We start from the raw sequence: 17,343 nt of genomic DNA on the forward strand, positions 1-17,343 counted from the left end.
GTCTATCTATTATGTAACTTCTTGAAACGCATCAAAAAAGAAATTTAATTCTCCCTCCATCTCATTTTCTTCTTCCACATTAAGGGGGTCTCCGCAGTCCGTTCCGAGGGGTAAAAATCAAATGAGCTGACAGTTGGCGGCAAATTCTAGAAAAAAAAATAACGTGAATAATACCCTCATAATTCCATGAAAACTATCGCGCATTTGTTTCCCCTTCATTAGGAGTCATGAATTCATAAGAAAGTCATTTTATTGATGAAAATCAATCGTATAATTATAAAAAAATTTACAAATTAGAGATGCAGACTTGGCAACCATGTGATTTAGTTTCAACGGATTAGTACTGATTCAGTCGGTAAAAACAACTTCTGCCTGAGCATCACTGTCATGTGGCCATAGAGTTATGAGATGAAGTTTATATTAATTCGTAGTAAACACCAGCAAATATTGCGTTGTATTCATTAAGAAATGCAGTAAATAATTATGGTTGAGAATATAAGATTCAGAAGGCACTTCACCGCTCCGATTTAAGGGGAAATTTATCAAGAAAAAACGTTTAAATCCGTTGATTGCTCAAGTGAAGTTTGGCAAGCAAAATAAAGGCAGAAAAGTTAAAATGGTTCAGGACGAAGAAAACGACTATGTGCCAGTGGCAAAAATGGATTTGATGATGATGATCCTGGAGAATCAGTGCATGATAAGCCAACTTATTAAGGTCTGTATCGCGTTGTGAACTTGAAATTAATGAGGGAGGCTCTCAAGGCTCTCAAATGTGGCTCTTAAATTTTGTATGGTCCGCAATTATTAGATGCAATTGAGAATTATTCTCTCTTGTCAGAATCCCAATCAGTAGTAACTGGGTTAAGTTGTACTCTCCAAGGGTATAAAATGAAAAATAAAGCAAATAAAGCAAAGTGGCGATTTGACTCTGACGACCCTGGCTGGTCCATGGGTGAAGGTGTTTGATCAAAATGCCCACAATGCATCATATGACGTGCTTCTATTGTGACACTTTGCATGTAAGGTTTTTACCTTGGAGGATTTCCTGTCCCAACTCACCACTGTACCTGATGCACTTCAAAGATATCATTCTTCAAAAGTAAATAAGAGGAATTTGGATAGTCTCTCCACTATCCGACATCATCACAATGTGCTTGAGAAAGAAAATTTCTGAGAGAGGTACTGGATTGGATGACTTGAAGAATGCTTATCTAAGAGATGGAGAGGATGTAGTAATTGAATTATTAAACAGTAAAGTCAATTACAAATCTCAAAAAATAAACCTTGAAGAATGTTATATGAAAATGAACAATTATTTGAAGAAGTCAGGGAAAAATTGAATTCATAAATTCTCGTGGTTGTGTATATGGGACATGAATGTAATTTCGAAAAAAAAACTATTGAAAAATTCTTTCTAGTTTGTATAAAAACTAAATTCTGTTCTAAGTCTTCGAATTACCCGCACTTAAATATCGCGCATGCGCATCGATTCCTCGCCACAGCGTTGCTCAGTCTTACCACCATTTTGACCAAACCAACCATTTTTTATGCAAATGTTCATGGTTTTTCAATAATAAAAATTATTTAGACGATAAACATGCTGAAATTTTAAGAGTGTATAGTTGAAACTTAAACAGTGCGATACAAGTAGAGCTGAAACGTCCAGTACATTGTCGATACAGGCTTGGAGTCGTTTTTGGGCCTCGAAAATTGTATAAGCATTTTTTTCATTTTCATGTTTCTTATTCCAAACGATAAATAATATTTGGGACTGTCAACGTGGATTAAGAACTACTTGAATATAATACTCGCAAATTCTGCCTATTGTAGCACATTTCCTAATTTTCACTGAAAGTACTGCGGAGACCCCTTACCCAGAAATGTCCCTGGCAGAGATAGCGGCCGTTAGACTGTGGACTCTGTTCTAAACAGCCGGAATCATTAAACATCACATTAAACATCAAATAATGATAATAATTTTTCCACGGTCCCCGCGCAGTGTGCTATTGAGCTCAGCTCCAAGTTAACAAGATTTTTAATTTCAAATAAGATGGTTGTTTTTTGGAGTGCAAACGTCTCGAGTAATCAAGTTCAGAGGAACACTCCAGGAGTGTTAATATATTAAATAAATTCCTTTATGAAAAGTAACCTCTTGGACGTATTGTCGCGGTGATCCATTTCCCACATAGTTACCTGCTTAATGAAATTCATATTCGACTCACCTCGTTCTAAAATTTTCTTGGATGATCCCTGTTATACATAATGTTGAATAATCAAAATCTGCAAAGAAGCCACATACTGTTCCAAAGCCCCTCATTTTGATGATAGTTACAGGAAAATCTGCACTCATATCTCCCGACTGTACTTTATAAACTAATTACGTTTATTCAATTTTGTTTTCTATGCTTTTTTTTTTATAGAGAATACGAATCACAAATGTCATTTGTAGACACTGCAATCGCAGAAGTAATGAGACAAAGCGAAGCGTTCTTTGAGGATAACGCAACTTCTTACATTTTTACCGCTGACCATGGCATGACAGACTGGGGATCACATGGTGATGGATCCCAAGATGAAACTGAAACACCTTTTGTCGCCTGGGGAGCAGGAATTGCTCCAACAAATTTACAAAGAGACATCAATCAGGCTGACATCGCTCCTTTAATTTCCACTTTACTTGGAATCTCCATTCCTACTAACAGTGAGGTAAGAACGTATTTAAGGCCCGCATGGAGGTTCTGACCCCCCTTACCTCTCCCCTCGCTATTTTCAAGCATCTAGACTTGATGGATGATGGAGATGAATACCTGCACTTGTTCTTATTTCTTCCACGTACAAAAGAATGAATAACTCCCAGAAAAAGACGCCAAGGGAGAATTCTACATTATTACTTCATTTTTTAATTGAAATCAAAATTTTTTGAATTACTTTCATTACGATCTGATGAAAATTGGCGAAATGTGAAGGGGAACACGAGGTGGCGGACGATTATTTTGTAGTCGCACCGACAGATAGATAATCTTTTTCAATTTAAGCACCCTTACTATGTACGGCGACACTATGAATTAGGCGTGGACATTTTTACCAACCGAACTGGCATGAGACTAATTCGACGATATAGTATGTTTATGGTCTCAGGACAGTAGTGGTAATTGTTCTCCGTGTGACGGCGCACAGTACATGCGCAGAGGGGGCGTTTACGGAAAGTTCACCGCGTTTTATTTCTCCGCAAATATCAAGGAATTATAGAAAAATGATGATTTTGTGATGAAGACTTTTTTTGTAGAAAAAATGTGGAACGATAGAAAATATCTTATCAAAAATCACCGTATTTTCATTTCCAATTATTTGCGAAGATATTTACCCCAAGACATTTGCGAAGAAGTTTTTTTTTTGCCGTGAGATGCGTTTTTCCTCCCTCTGAAAAGGACGCTGATGTGAGTAGGGTAGATTTATTAGGCTCTCTTGATCGCCTGTTTAGTATTGGGTTAAGTTTCCGGGTCCGCCCGGGTTTCGCACCCAACAGATTACGTGTACGAGCAGGTAAGTAATTAATTTTTTGTGTTCGAAATCCTGCCTAAATTGTGGGTCTGTTAAGGACTAGCTTCAACATGTAACCCAATGATTCGGGTCAAGTCGTAACTCATTGAAAACAGCCGAAATATATCATTTCTTCTCGACTTACGGGCAGTCACTCAGCGCGTTCCGTAGGCATAGCAAGTCACTCATCGTCCGTCGTAGACATAACAAGTCGATCATCGCCTTCTGTAGGCATAACACAAAGTTATTCATCGTCCTTCGTGGACAGTAATTCACCGGAAATTGTCTCGATTTACTATGACGGAATTATCCGAAAGTTATAGTAAAATCATCATGTAAATCATCGAAACAGTTCATTATTTGTGTAGCAAAATCATCGAGTGAGTTATCAGTTGTACACTAAATTCAACGTGTCATTTAGCTATCAAAATCAATGGAAAATCATCAGTGATTTATTGATCATTATCAATAAAACATAACAGTGAAAATTCAGGTTGAAAGTCTTTCCACACACATTACCAGACAATTATCAAGGACAATTATCGATACGAAAATTCAACTTGTACATCCATAGTTCGTCTATTTATTATTGTTCAGTCCATCTAAATTATTGTGAATAAATTGACTTGGCTCAGGTCTAAATTCTCGGTGTACTTGTCTTACAAATAAGTCCAAACCTGCCCTTTCCTCCTCCGTTGCCACCCTGGGAATCAACGAACCGCAACAGATTTTCAACATTGTTCCTTCGAGCCGAATGGGATGGAGGCCAACTCAAGTGTGAAAGTGCATTTCAGTGCTAGGGACAAGCAACGTATTTATCAATCAATACTGATAATCATCGCGTGTGTTAGATAGACGCTCTGTGTGCCGCGAGGAAATGCGGGGTTCACAAGACATCGCATATGGATATCAACACGAACATCCCCTGGAATCAAATTCCTTAAAGGATTAGTGTTGTGGTCTCAATAAAGTGTTTGTTTAAATCGTGCTCGGCTAGCAGTTAATTAATGGTCAACACTCGGTGGATTTCGACTCTCATTGGATTCTTCCATTGCCAATTTGTCCCACGTATCGAAAGTAAAACTCACCAGCGTGAGTCGGGGAGTCATCCTTACTCTCGTTACACTGTTATTATGTATTGAAACTCAACATGAAGGAGAAACTCAATGATAAGGGAGGGAAAGTCTTAATAGCAATTCACCAAGATTACAAAATCTTCTCGATTGTACCGTGTCTTATCAACGCACGGCAACTCAACAAAAATTCGGAGAATTATCGAAAGATTCAAACTTTGAAGAAATCATCAAAGAAATTCATCCTCGACTCAACCTCCGCATGGTCCCCACCGCTTATCATCCCTTGGAACATTAACATGGATAAATTCATCAAGCAAAAGCAGGCTGATCGACGGATAGCAGTTCAACTCAGGGAAGACCTTGACAAGGACGTTCTTAAGGCCGATATAACTCGGAGAAATTTATCGAAACTTCAACCTTGGAAAAATCATTGCCGAAATAGAGACCATTTATCTTATGAGGGTAACTTGAACTACATCGTAGTTGGCACTACTCATCAACTTTCGAAAAGTCAACATGAACAATTTCATCGGAAGGAAGTGGTCTTAGCTACCACCCACATGGTTAAATTACCTGGGTACGAATCATTCACTACTCATTTCTCGAGAAGATCATCAACAAGATGTCGTCGCATCATCGAGAGAAAATCAACGCTACGAATCATCACCCCCAAGCCCAGAAATGCAGGAAGCAACTGGATCGAGAGGTAAAGTATCATTTTTCTTTCATCAATTTTGATAAATGATACCGCCCTCAGACATTGTTTCTTTCCCGAGGTAAAACAACGTCACTGAGCATCATCTGAGAAAAATTATCAGCGAGTTCATCATTGAGGGAATTTACGGCTCTGGCGGGGCCATGTAGATCAGATCTACGACGACGACGCTGTCTCAGCCAGCTGGCTGCAAGTTCATCAATCGACTTTCAACATCGACGAACTTCAACAACCAATTTTCATCATATGGCTCTTATCTTTGGCAATCAGATGTAATCAGATTTTGAAAAAATTATCGTGGAAAAACTTCATCAATCGATCTTCAACATCGGAGAATTTCAACGGTCGATAATCATCATCGAGGACCTTCAGCAATCAATCTGTATCATTGAAGAACTTAAACTATTGATCTTCATCATCGTGCAGCTTCAATAATTGACCTTCAACGTTGAGAACTTCAACAATGGATTTTCACATTCAGACTCCGATTGGGACACTTCTACAGTTCCATGGCACTTGTACTCCGAAAAACTACATCAGTCGTCAACTCAACAGGTTCCTCATATTACCAACAATTATCTTCAACAAATTGGCTGCAAAATCAACAAGAGATCGCATCATTGAAGGCTCATCATCATTGTTTCAAACCACTCACATTGGTGCTTGACCTGTCGATAATACTGGCTAGGTCATTGACGTCAAGTCATTCAACATCACGTGGTACAAGAGTTGGCTCTACTGATCTTAAGACAACTTCAACTACTCGAATCAGGAGAGTTAGGTCGAAATTATCAGGAATTTACGACTCCGGTGGATTGGACTGCGTCTCACCACGTGACAATCAACAGAAGGAAGATCAACAGGAAGTAACTTATCTACTAATCAACTGGTCCATCATCACATCTTGACACAGCATCGTAAATCGCAGCATCTCAAAAAAGTTCATCTCCTCAGAGCGACAACAGGTGATCAACAATCAGAGATATACCACCTTGATCAACGTGGAGATTATCGTCAATCAGAGGTGTACCACCCTTGACACAATCGCCAATCAAATATGGGGCATCTTAGAAGTCATCATGGAGATCAACGACAGTTAGAAGTATAACAGTCTCCATTGTCAACCTCAACGATGATTGTCCTTGCAACCGCGAGAATTATCGCTGCAACATCCTGCACTCATAAAGGATGCATAAGTCCTCATCATCCGGATTTCAGAGACATTAATCAATCCTGGTCCTCGACACCATCATCGTCTTCAATGGCCATCATCAGCAGCAGAAAATCATCGCCATGAACAACATTTTGGAGCATGGGTAGTTTCGTCACTTTCGACCATACAATCGAACAGTGATCCAGCATCTCAACTCATCAGTGCCATTATCGACAATCAGCTAATGGTGAAAGATACCACGGTCTAGCCACGGTTCATGAGCAGGGCGCCAGTCTCGGGAATTTCATCATCCTGAGGGGCAACTCTGGCTCCATAGACATCATCACTGACGCAGAGAAAATTATCGGAGACCAGATCAACCAAATTGATGATCTTCAACTACCCACTCAGAAATTCATCGTTATCGTATATCGACCAACGAAATTCATCTACAATATCATAATCGTGGCATAATTTAAGATATTTTAACAGTGAATCAATGATGAACATCATCGCCTTAATACGGTGCTTGCCTGTACAATAGTGAGAATATATAACCATAACGAACAGAAGATTGCCTTAATAAGCAATATTGGAAATCATCGAGAAACGCAACGTAGATCATACCCACAAGCCATTGAAAGTCCATCTAAGACCATCATCAATGAATTAAATCACCTCTGCACGGCGGATGGCCATATCGGCCAAAAGTCGAATCCTTACTCATTACCTAAACGTGGTGCAATTGCAAATATCACCAGCCAAATCAACGCCAGTGGAATGCCCAGAATCAACAGTAAAGGTTGACCTTCCGTAATGTCAACGTCACTTGAATACCTTCATTGATTTATAATAAAGGTATTCACGTGACGTTGAAAACCTATTCAAGAAAACTCAACAAGGAGATGTGACCTTTTAACGTCAGCGGGTCAAGGCCATATCCTTGGACCACAGTAAAGGTTGCTCAATTACCAGAAGGCAATCATCAGCGAAAACTTTCAGAAATTCAGCACATGAAAAATTTCATGGGGCTCTCATCCATCGTCGCAAGCATCAACCATACAATTGCATTGCTCGACGACGTCCTGAACTACACCACGAGCGCTGTAGCATATTCACGCATCTCAACGTCGAATTCAGCGTCGACTAAACCTCTACTTGTCTGCAGAATCCAGAACTTCATTAATGAAATGATTTCTCAGTGGCATCTACCTGGAACTGAGGCTACGTATCAAGATGGAAGGAATTTGTACCTATCGAAGATGCAACATATCAAAAGCACCTTGTATATCACCCGTACCAGAATCGCCAATCATCACGCCTCGAGAGATGAGGCATGAATCAACTGGATCAAGCATATGCTCGAGCAATATTTCGAATCGGAATTCATCACCTCAAGAGAGGAGAAGCATCACCGGAAGAGCCGGCTCCGCAAATAATCGCACAATAAGGAAAAGAGGGTCTACGTTTTCGTTAAGGACTAGAGAATATTATCGAGATGCTGTTAAAAAACAGGGAGTCTCATCCCACGTCACTCATAGTAATTGGTGATAATAATCGCAGACATTCATCAATGAACAATATCATGACGCCTACTAAAAGAACATCATCAAGGACATCATCAGGATTGTACGTGAATCACTCCACTCGTTCTTGTGTGAATCACTCCTAACAGAAAATATTCTGCATGAACCACTCCACTCACTCCTGCGTGAATCACTCCGAATAGAAAATATTTTGCATGAATCACGCAGAATAGAGAACTGAGTACTGCGTGAATAACTTCACTCACCCTTGCGTGAATCACTAGGGTTATCTGTGTGACTAACGTTACTTCATCCCCCCCTCCCCCTAACAGCACAAGCTGACTGGATCCTGAACTCCTACGTTCCATTGCATCCATTTGTGCGAATGCTGCGGGTTGTACGTGAATCATTCCGAAGAGAAAATATTCTGCCTGAACCCCTCCACTCACCTTCGCGTAAATCACTCCTAACAGAAAATATTCTGCGTGAACCACTCCACCCACTCTTGCGGGAATCACTCCGAATAGAAAATATTCTGCGAGAATCAGGCAGAATACAGAACATTCTGTATGAATCCCTCTCATTTATATAAGTACTGCGTGAATAACTTCACTCACCCTTGCGTGAATCACTAAGGTCATCTGTATGACTAACGTTACTTCATCCCCCCCCCCTGACAGGACTGCGGCAGGGTCACGAGAAGAAGTTATCGCCCGGACTTGAATGCATATCCTAAAAAAGAAGGTAGTGGAAATATTGAGACAGTGTCACGCCAAATGAATATTGTTGGGAATGAAAATTAAACACCACTTGAGATCCTGATAATAGTTGGAGGTTATGTGGATCCGGAATGATCAACATTGCCAAAAACCGTAGCTAAGACACAACTCCGCTACTGGATTGAGTCTACTAATGGTCCAGGAATAATTGGGAATAATAATTGGATTTTTCCAGTTGTAAAAATACCCACCAAATTACTAATAATAACAATCGGACTATCACATCAAGTCCACTGAAAGGATGGAAAGATTAAAGGATGTGTCGATAATTTGGTTTACTGCCGAGTTGAGCCGGGAACTTTCTCATTGATTGAGAGAGTTAGGGAGACAGGGGAAATTAAAAAGAATGAACTGGACATCGGAAGCCCGCCCGAGGAACATCACGCTGGGAATTGCCGTGGCCACGACTTCATCTTGGTTACATGTAAATCACGTGGGGACAGGTGAAATTCTTAGGTCAAGTGAAATTAGCGTCAAGTTCTCCTATCTCTTACAATTAGGAGCACAGATGATACTACTCATTACCATCCCAATAGGGACAGTTATTGTAATCACCCGAAAATCGATTTTCGATTTTTGATCAAATGTTGGTACTCCAAGGTCTATAGACTCATTTTCAGTCATTTCCAGAAACATATCTGTCTGTGCGTGCATGTGTGTGTGTGTGTTTTTTTTTAAGACGTTTGGGGGGAAATCTTCCAAAAATTCTGGTAAAGTGATATTAAAAACCAGATCTGAGATTTGTACTCAGTAAAATCCCTTTTTCGCCTCTTTTCTACTAACCCCATATTCCCGTGAAACCATCGGCAGGCATTACTTCACGGGGGGACATCAGCTGTTGCTCTTCCTCTGTTCAAAACGCTGGGCCCTACGTCCCCCTACCTCACTCAGATGTTAGCGGTGAGAGGGAGGTTCCGGTAGCTCTTCCTTCTATACAGCGTTCTTTCGACAGCGCTCTTCCTCACGGAGCTCCTTCATGATCTTCGCCGCGAAGTCACTCGTTGCGTCTCAGGCTGCCTGTGATGACAGCATTGCTTCCACCAGGTTCTCAGGCAGGATCGTTCCACCAAGTGCAGACTCCCACTCCGAGTGGCTCGTTCTGAAACGTGAACATACAAAAAACACATGCTCTGCGTCTTCCTCAATACCAGAGCACGTCGGGCAATCCGGGGAATCATCATGTTTGAATTTATGAAGATATCCTCGGAAACACCCATGTCCTGAAAGCAACTGTGTCAAGTAGTAGTTTATTTCACCATGTTCACGGTGTACCCAAGCACTTACTTGCGGGATCAGGCGATACGTCCATCTCCCTTTCGGAGAGGTGCCCCATTGGGACTGCCATCTATCCATGCTCTTACGTCTCGCCTTTGCCTTGAGCTCGGTTGGGCTCAGTGAGGTCCATCCTTTTTGCCAGAAATCTTCGTTCCTCTGCTAATACTTCAATCAGCATCATTCCGGCTATGACACACGCGGCATCATCGGATACAGTGCGAAATGCACTGGCGACTCAAAGGGCACTTAGTCTGTGAACAGCTGCCACTTTGCGTCGGATCTCCTGTACTTGGAGCGCATCCGCCCAAATGGCAATGCCATAGGTGAGTACTGACATAATCACCGACGACAGTATCGCTCGTCTTCTCTACTTGGGGCCTCCAATGTTGGGCATGAGGTGTGATAAGGCAGCTCGAACTCCAGATATTTTGGTAGTCACATGTTCCAGCTGCTGTTTAAAATTGAGCCGGGCATCAATCATCACCCCCAAATACCAGATGTACGGCTGAGATGTGAGTTCATAGTCCCCGACTTGCAGCGTAATTGTCTCTAAGACCTTTCTGCTCGTGATCAACACGGCCTCGGTTTTATGCTCAGCCAGGCTCAGCTCAACTGAGTCCATCCAACGGCGAACCGCACCGAAAGTTCTTTTGAAGGCAAGTTTGATGTCCTCCAGGTGTTTTCCCATGATCATCACGGCCACATCGTCCGCAAAAGCAATGAGACTCACATCAGGTGGTAGTGTCAGCTTCAGCAGACCATCGTACACGATGTTCCACAGAAGAGGACCCAGCACCGAGCTCTGAGGCACCCCTTCAGTGACTCTGTACTCTTTGGGGGCACACTCCGTGTCGTACTTGAGAACCCTCCCGGTGAAATAATCGTCTACTATCCTCCGAAGGTATTCAGGCATACCGAAACTCTCGAGGGCCTCCATAATGCAGTCCCATCTGGCTGAGTTGAAGGCGTTCCTGGTGTCCAATGTTGCCACTGCTTGTATTTCTTCGTGCCCCTGTACCATCTTTTCCCTGAAATCGCTTCTCTAGCTGTATGAACGACCAGATTGATTGCTTCAAGGGTGGATCGGCTTCTACGAAAGCAGTACTGGTTGTTGGCGAGCAATGGTTCAACTACTGCTTCTATTCTCCTGTGAACGATGCGCTCGAGTATCTTATCAGCTGTATTGAGCATACAGAGGGGATGGTAGGATGAAGATTCGTCCGGTGGTTTTTTCCTTTTCGGCAGTACCACCAGCCTCTGCTGCTTCCACTTTGCAGGGAAGGCGCCCTCACTGAGACACTCGTTGTACACGTCCAGGAATAGGCCCGGCAACGCATGGATAGCGGTTTTTAGTGCAATGTTGGGAATCCCATCAAGCCCGGGGGCCTTTGTATTCCCGACCCTAGCGCACGCCTCCATCAACTCATCCTCAGTAATTGGTGGGACCAAGTGTTTTCCTCATCTGTCGGCACGCTGAAATTCCGGTTGTTGTGGGAAAAGCACTGTGACGATCTTCTCCAAGAGCTCCGGGCACGTTGGCGATGGCATGGGTTGGCTTTTGAGTCGCGTCAACACCACCTTGTACGGTTTGCCACGGATCGCTTTCCACTTCAGCAGTCAGCTCATTCCAGGAATGTGCTTTGCTGCACTTGATGGCCTTGTTGAGCTTATGGCGCGCCTTCTTATACCTCATCTCCAGTTCAGCAAAGTTGGGTTTCTTCCGGCGGCGCTGAGATGATCTTCTTGCCGCATTACATTCCTTGCGCAGATTCACGATGATATCATTCCACCAATATACTGGTGGCCGGCGATTGATAGCTCGCTTCCTAGGCATGGTGGCGTCGCACGCTTCCGTGAGTCTCCTCTTGATGTTCTTTGCCTTCTCAGTAGCATTATTGCCACTGATTGGGCTATGGTCCATGGCCACTAAATGGAGGTTAGGATCGAAGTGGCTCACTATCCAGCCTACTGCATTGGTCTTCTTCGGTCCGCGTCTCTGGCGGGTGAAAACCTCCCAGAGTATCGCACAGTGGTCGCTACCTGTGTATATTCCGGTTACCTCTCACGAGCAGTTGCCTCTTGCAAGGCTGCTACTCACGAGGGTAAGATCCACGATTAAGCTCGCGTTTCTTCTCACGAAGGTCAGTTCCTTATCTCGGTTGAGCAAGACCAAGTCCAGCGATGACATGGTCTCAAGTACGGCTTGTCCTTTAGGCTTTGTCTGCTTATTTTCCCAGTCAACTGCCCAGGCGTTGAAGTCCCCGGCGATTGCCACGGGAAAGTGCTGCTTCACATCCTCGGTCAGTATCCAAGGAGTCGGTGAAGTCATCGATCGAAAGGCTCGGCGGGGCGTAGCAGCTGTAGACATATATGCCATCAACCTTCACCCTCACAAAGCCATACTCATTGCTACTGATGGTGCTCTGGAAAGGTCGATTCCCACAAGCCCAGATGACAGCCTTCTTACTGGTGTCAGTAACCCAGGATTGGGTGCCAAGATGTCTATATGGCTCTGAGATGAAGACCAGATCGACCTTCCGCTCCCATACCGTCTGAATAAGCAGATCGTGTGCGGCCTCACAGTGGTTGAGGTTGAGCTGTAGTACTCTCATTTCCGTCCACTGGTAAGCTTCTGGAGCGCATCCTTATATGCTGGGCATCTGGTGCTACCAGCAATATGGGCATAGTTCTCAACGCCTCCTTTTTCGGTACACAGGGTACATCGGGGCTCCTTCCTACATTCTGCGATCTTGTGGCCAGGATCAGCACATCTGACACACAGTTTCGATCTATCGACTTCGCTCTTGCATTGAGTGGCGAGATAGCCGTAGCGCCAGCACTTGAAGCACTTTATCGGCCTGTTCATAGCGCTAATGTGGCAATTGATCCGACCTATCCGATCTTGCCTTTCTCTTCCAACTTCGAGGCCCAGTCTGTGTTGACGCTGATGATCGTTCTCTGCGTTCCTCCATAGGCCTTTCGGAGAAACTTGAAGGCGCTCATGGAGATGTTGCAATTTACGAAATCTTGCTTCTGGATAGCTTTCCAGATTTCCTCTTTCGTGGTGATCTCGTCCAAGTCTTTTATTTCCATTTCCACTTCTGGAATCTTGCTCACTACCTCTGCATCATCCTTGAGGACGTCTGCCATGGCCGCTTGTAGACGAGATGCACTTCCAGAGCTGTTCTTATTCAAAACGATGAGGAGTGCGCCAGTTTTCGTCCGGCGTATCTTGTCCGCGCAGTCTCCGTAGTCGCCAACCTCCTGTTTCACCTTGCGGAGGATCTCAGCGTAGCTTTTCCCCTCCGTCGCTATGAGGAGCAACGCATCTAAACGAGTTTTAGGCCGAGACGCTTTTTTCGGCCTTCTGCCCTTCATCACCTTCTGCCAGGCTTGCGGCTTATCCGGTACCTTTCGATGAGCAGGCGGCGAATTGTCTTTCGGCTCTCGTCTCTGCTCCGCCCGAGCTTTCCGGATTTCTTCGGACGCGTCTCCTTGCTTCCGTCGTTTCTTCCGAGAGTTCTTCATCTCGGCTGACGGCGGTGTAGGAGTGGACTGCTTCTATCTTTTGCCTTTCGCCAGGTCCCTGGACATAGGAGTGACATCCCCTGAGGTGTTCTTCAGCACTCAAGAGTACGTACGAGTGAGCGATGGTGTCGTTTTTGAACCTTCCTCTATTACGGTGGTCAGTTCATTGACCTTTTCGAGGACTACATCCTCTGTCTCCCGCAGTCTAGCGCACTTCTTGTACTTGCTCAGCGTCGCGTTAGCTAGGCTCGTCAACTCGGCGTGCAGGTTCTTCTTACTCTTAATAAACCCAGACGTGCATGAAGATGCGAAGTATGTGTTCTTCATATGTCCGCGTTTCAGCGAGACTAGGCGTATCTGGATGTCTACACTGAGGATGGAAGTACTGCCTGAAAACCTGATAGATCTTTTACTATCATCGCAGGCAGCTTGGGACGCAACGAGTCACTTTGCGGCTGAAGCCATAAAAGAGCTCAGAAAAGAGGAACGCGAGCATAAGGCTGCAACACAGATGGAGAACCTACTGGAACCTCCTACTTACACTCAACATCTTAGTAGGCTAGGAGGACGTATATTAGGTTGAAAAGAGGAAGAGCAAACAGCTGAGAGCTCCCTCGTAAAGTAATACCTAACGGTGATGCCGCGAGGGAAAGAAAAGGTCAAAGATTACTGGTGTCATGTTTGGTTTTTTAGTCCGTAGGGGTTGCACATTCGCCAGCAAATACATGGAAACCATGGTGCTCGTGGTCGCTACCATCTAGACCTGACCGATTCGGATACTACACTCCTTATACCATCAGTCTGGAGTGTGTTAGTGCGTAAAAAGCATTTTTCCAATAATGAAGCAGAAAAAAAAACACATACACGCACATACATTCAGTTTTTTGCAAATGTCAGGGAACAATTGTGGGGATCACAGAGTGGGCTCATAGAGTGCAAGAATAGTTTTTGAATACTACTCTTTTCTGATTATTCCTACTGAATTCTTATGCCGAACAAACGAATCGGGAAATTCTTAGTGCATCCCGAATGGGTCACATCTACCTCAACGCACTGGTTCCAACGCACCCAAATTTGGGAGCGAGCGACCAACAACCCAGTCCTGCGCAACCCACCCGCCATCGGAGCGAGCGCAGCGAGCGACCAACAACCCAGTGATTCATTCAGTAATTGAAACGCCTCTTAATAAGATGCCATTGAGAAAGACGCCACCTAGTTTCTACATAGTATTTTTGATTATTATGTATTCATTCATGCATTAAAAAGGAGTTAATGTCCGCTTTTATTATATTCAGATTTGGGAACAACTTTGAGAAATGATCTTCAAAAACTTTTGCGATGAAAAATTCACGTTGTTCATGAAATCGAGTGCAATTGTTTTTCGCATTCTTTTGCTAAAAAGTGTTCACCAATTTTGATGTTAATCCTCTATTAAAAAATGGATGGAATATTTTCGGTCACTAAACCATTTCGCCAAGCCGATACAAGACTTGGGAATATTTCAAGTTTATCTTAGTTCATGAATAAAGAATACGTATTTATATATAAAATGTATGAAATAATAGACCATTGTAGATATAAAACATAAATTTTGTTATTATTAATAACATTAGTATTATTTTACCCATTTTATATTATATATTTTTATATTTATATAACATATAAGTAAGTATTTTTTATTCATAAGCTAAAATAAACTTGAAATATTCCTAAGTCTAGCATATGCTTGGCGAAATAGATTGCTGAGCAAAAATGTTTCACCTACTTTTTAATACAGGATTAGTATATTTAGATACGTCTTACATCCAGAATAATTTTCAATTTTCTTTTTAGATTTTTTTAAGGACCTAACTCTGAATATTTCAGTGTAAGAGTCGAACGAACTCATCGAAATGCACACAGGTCATTCCACCCCGGTAACAATGGAAAACGTACGATATTTCACTATTTCTTTTCGAAATCATTCAATGTCGAAATCAATAGATCAGTATTATTGTAAAACTTATCGCCTTTCGGTAACAGCAGAACATCCACGTAGGGTCACCAGAAGGAAAAAGAATGAAGCCACGGCCACCGACCGGCCGCGCAATTGATTAACTTGCAATTTTCATGCACCCCCCCTCTTCAAAATTTACCAAAAATCACGACCAACCTACCTCCAAAAAATTTTGGAAGAAGTCAGTCGTTCTCCGCTCTTTAGAATAATTAATTAGTTTCAATCCGTGAAATCGGTCTTTCAGTTTTCACCCCATTAAGAAAAATAGTTTCTTTTTCGGTGACCTTACGCAAAAGAGATAAGATAAGATGTGAAGTTTATTGTTTAGAAAATTAAAGAAAATAATTACATCGAGATGAGATGTATAAAAGATACAGCGTATGAGAACAAAACAGATATTCGGCAAGATTAGAGAGGAAAAGCAAAACATAGCAAGGAAAATAAGCACAAGAAATACACAAGTACAGATGACAGACAGCACTATCAGGTAGCAGAACGAGTCAACAGAGTCCTTCGTGATCACGCACCCAACACCGCAGTTCACGCTTGAAGGAAGCGGACGTGGGCATCTCCCTTATGTGAGGAGGGATGTTGCTCCAGATTTCAGGACCAGCGCGGCAAGTGCAGCCCTGTACGTATTGGTCTTGAAGCAAGGGACAATCAAGGCTGAACTATAACTCATAAAGAGATCAGCGAGGTATGTTGGATTGCCGGACCGCAGTACTTGGTACATGACCGAGGCGATGGTAGATGTCCTGTAGCCTGATATCGTTAGCCAACCAAGGTCCCGCCTGACAGCAGACATCGGGGCATCACGAGGTAGTCCTGAGACGTAACGAACGGCACGATTAATAAGCCGCTGGAGCTGAAGGTCCAGTACCGTCCCCACCCCTTGGAGCACTGCAAAGCAGTAAAAGATATGTGGAAAGATGAGAGCATTGATGAGCAACTTTCGCAACCAGATATCAGTATAGTTCCTCAGGCTGTACAGCTGATAAAACACTGAATTGATCTTGGAGGTCACATGCTGTACATGGTTCCCAAAAGTCAGTTTGCTGTCAATGATGATGCCCAGGTTCCTCACAGTACTAACAAACTCAATGGCAGCATCTGCACAACCTAGAGTAGGCAATGAACAAGACATCAATGGCATTAATGAATCGTCGCGCTCCCAGGATCATTGCTTTGGTTTTGTTAATATTGAGTTGAAGACTGTTAGCAATGGCCCAGTCCTGGATCCTGGATATGTCAGAATTAAGCCGCTGGATGCAGATGTGTAGCTCAGAAGGATCACAACCAATATAGATCTGAAGATCATCAGCGTAGAGAAGGTACTGAGCTTCAATCACACTACTACCGATGTCGTTGATGAAGAGAGAGAGAACAGCAAGGGACCAAGGATAGATCCTTGGGGTACTCCAGCATTGGTTTTCAGGAAAGACAAGAGCCCATGTTCACCTTTGACAGCTTGAGATCGACCAGTGAGGTAAGAACGAAACCAAGCAACGACCCCAGCAGAAAGTCCTAGTCCTGCCAACTTGCTCAGCAGCAGGGAGTGAGAGACAGTCTCAAATGCTTTGGAAAAGTCAAAAAGGACCAAGATGGTGACTTTGCGATCGTGGGCATTCCGCCTGATATCATTCACAAGTCTCAACAAGGCCATCTGCGTGCTGTGACCAGGTCTGGAGCCACACTGCCGAGGATCCAGGAGATTGTATTCCTGCAGGTGAGAGCATAGTTGGTTGAACACCAATC

At 43.2% G+C, this 17,343-nt stretch overlaps 1 protein-coding gene across 1 annotated transcript in view; it reads left to right on the forward strand.

Moving 5' to 3' along the window:
- The first annotated feature begins 616 nt into the window (after window positions 1–616).
- The window catches only part of LOC107043823 (GPI ethanolamine phosphate transferase 1), a 32,690-nt gene continuing 15,963 nt past the window's right edge, over window positions 617–17,343 (forward strand). Inside the window, exons 1-2 of the mRNA XM_029126525.1 lie at window positions 617–729; window positions 2,421–2,706. Coding sequence (XP_028982358.1) covers window positions 617–729; window positions 2,421–2,706 — 399 coding nt within the window. The remainder of the gene's footprint in view (window positions 730–2,420; window positions 2,707–17,343) is intronic.

This window comes from Diachasma alloeum, unplaced genomic scaffold (genome assembly GCF_001412515.2).
Source record: "Diachasma alloeum isolate Michigan unplaced genomic scaffold, Dall2.0 Dall_scaffold_00636, whole genome shotgun sequence".
In the NCBI taxonomy this organism is placed as follows: domain Eukaryota; kingdom Metazoa; phylum Arthropoda; class Insecta; order Hymenoptera; family Braconidae; genus Diachasma; species Diachasma alloeum.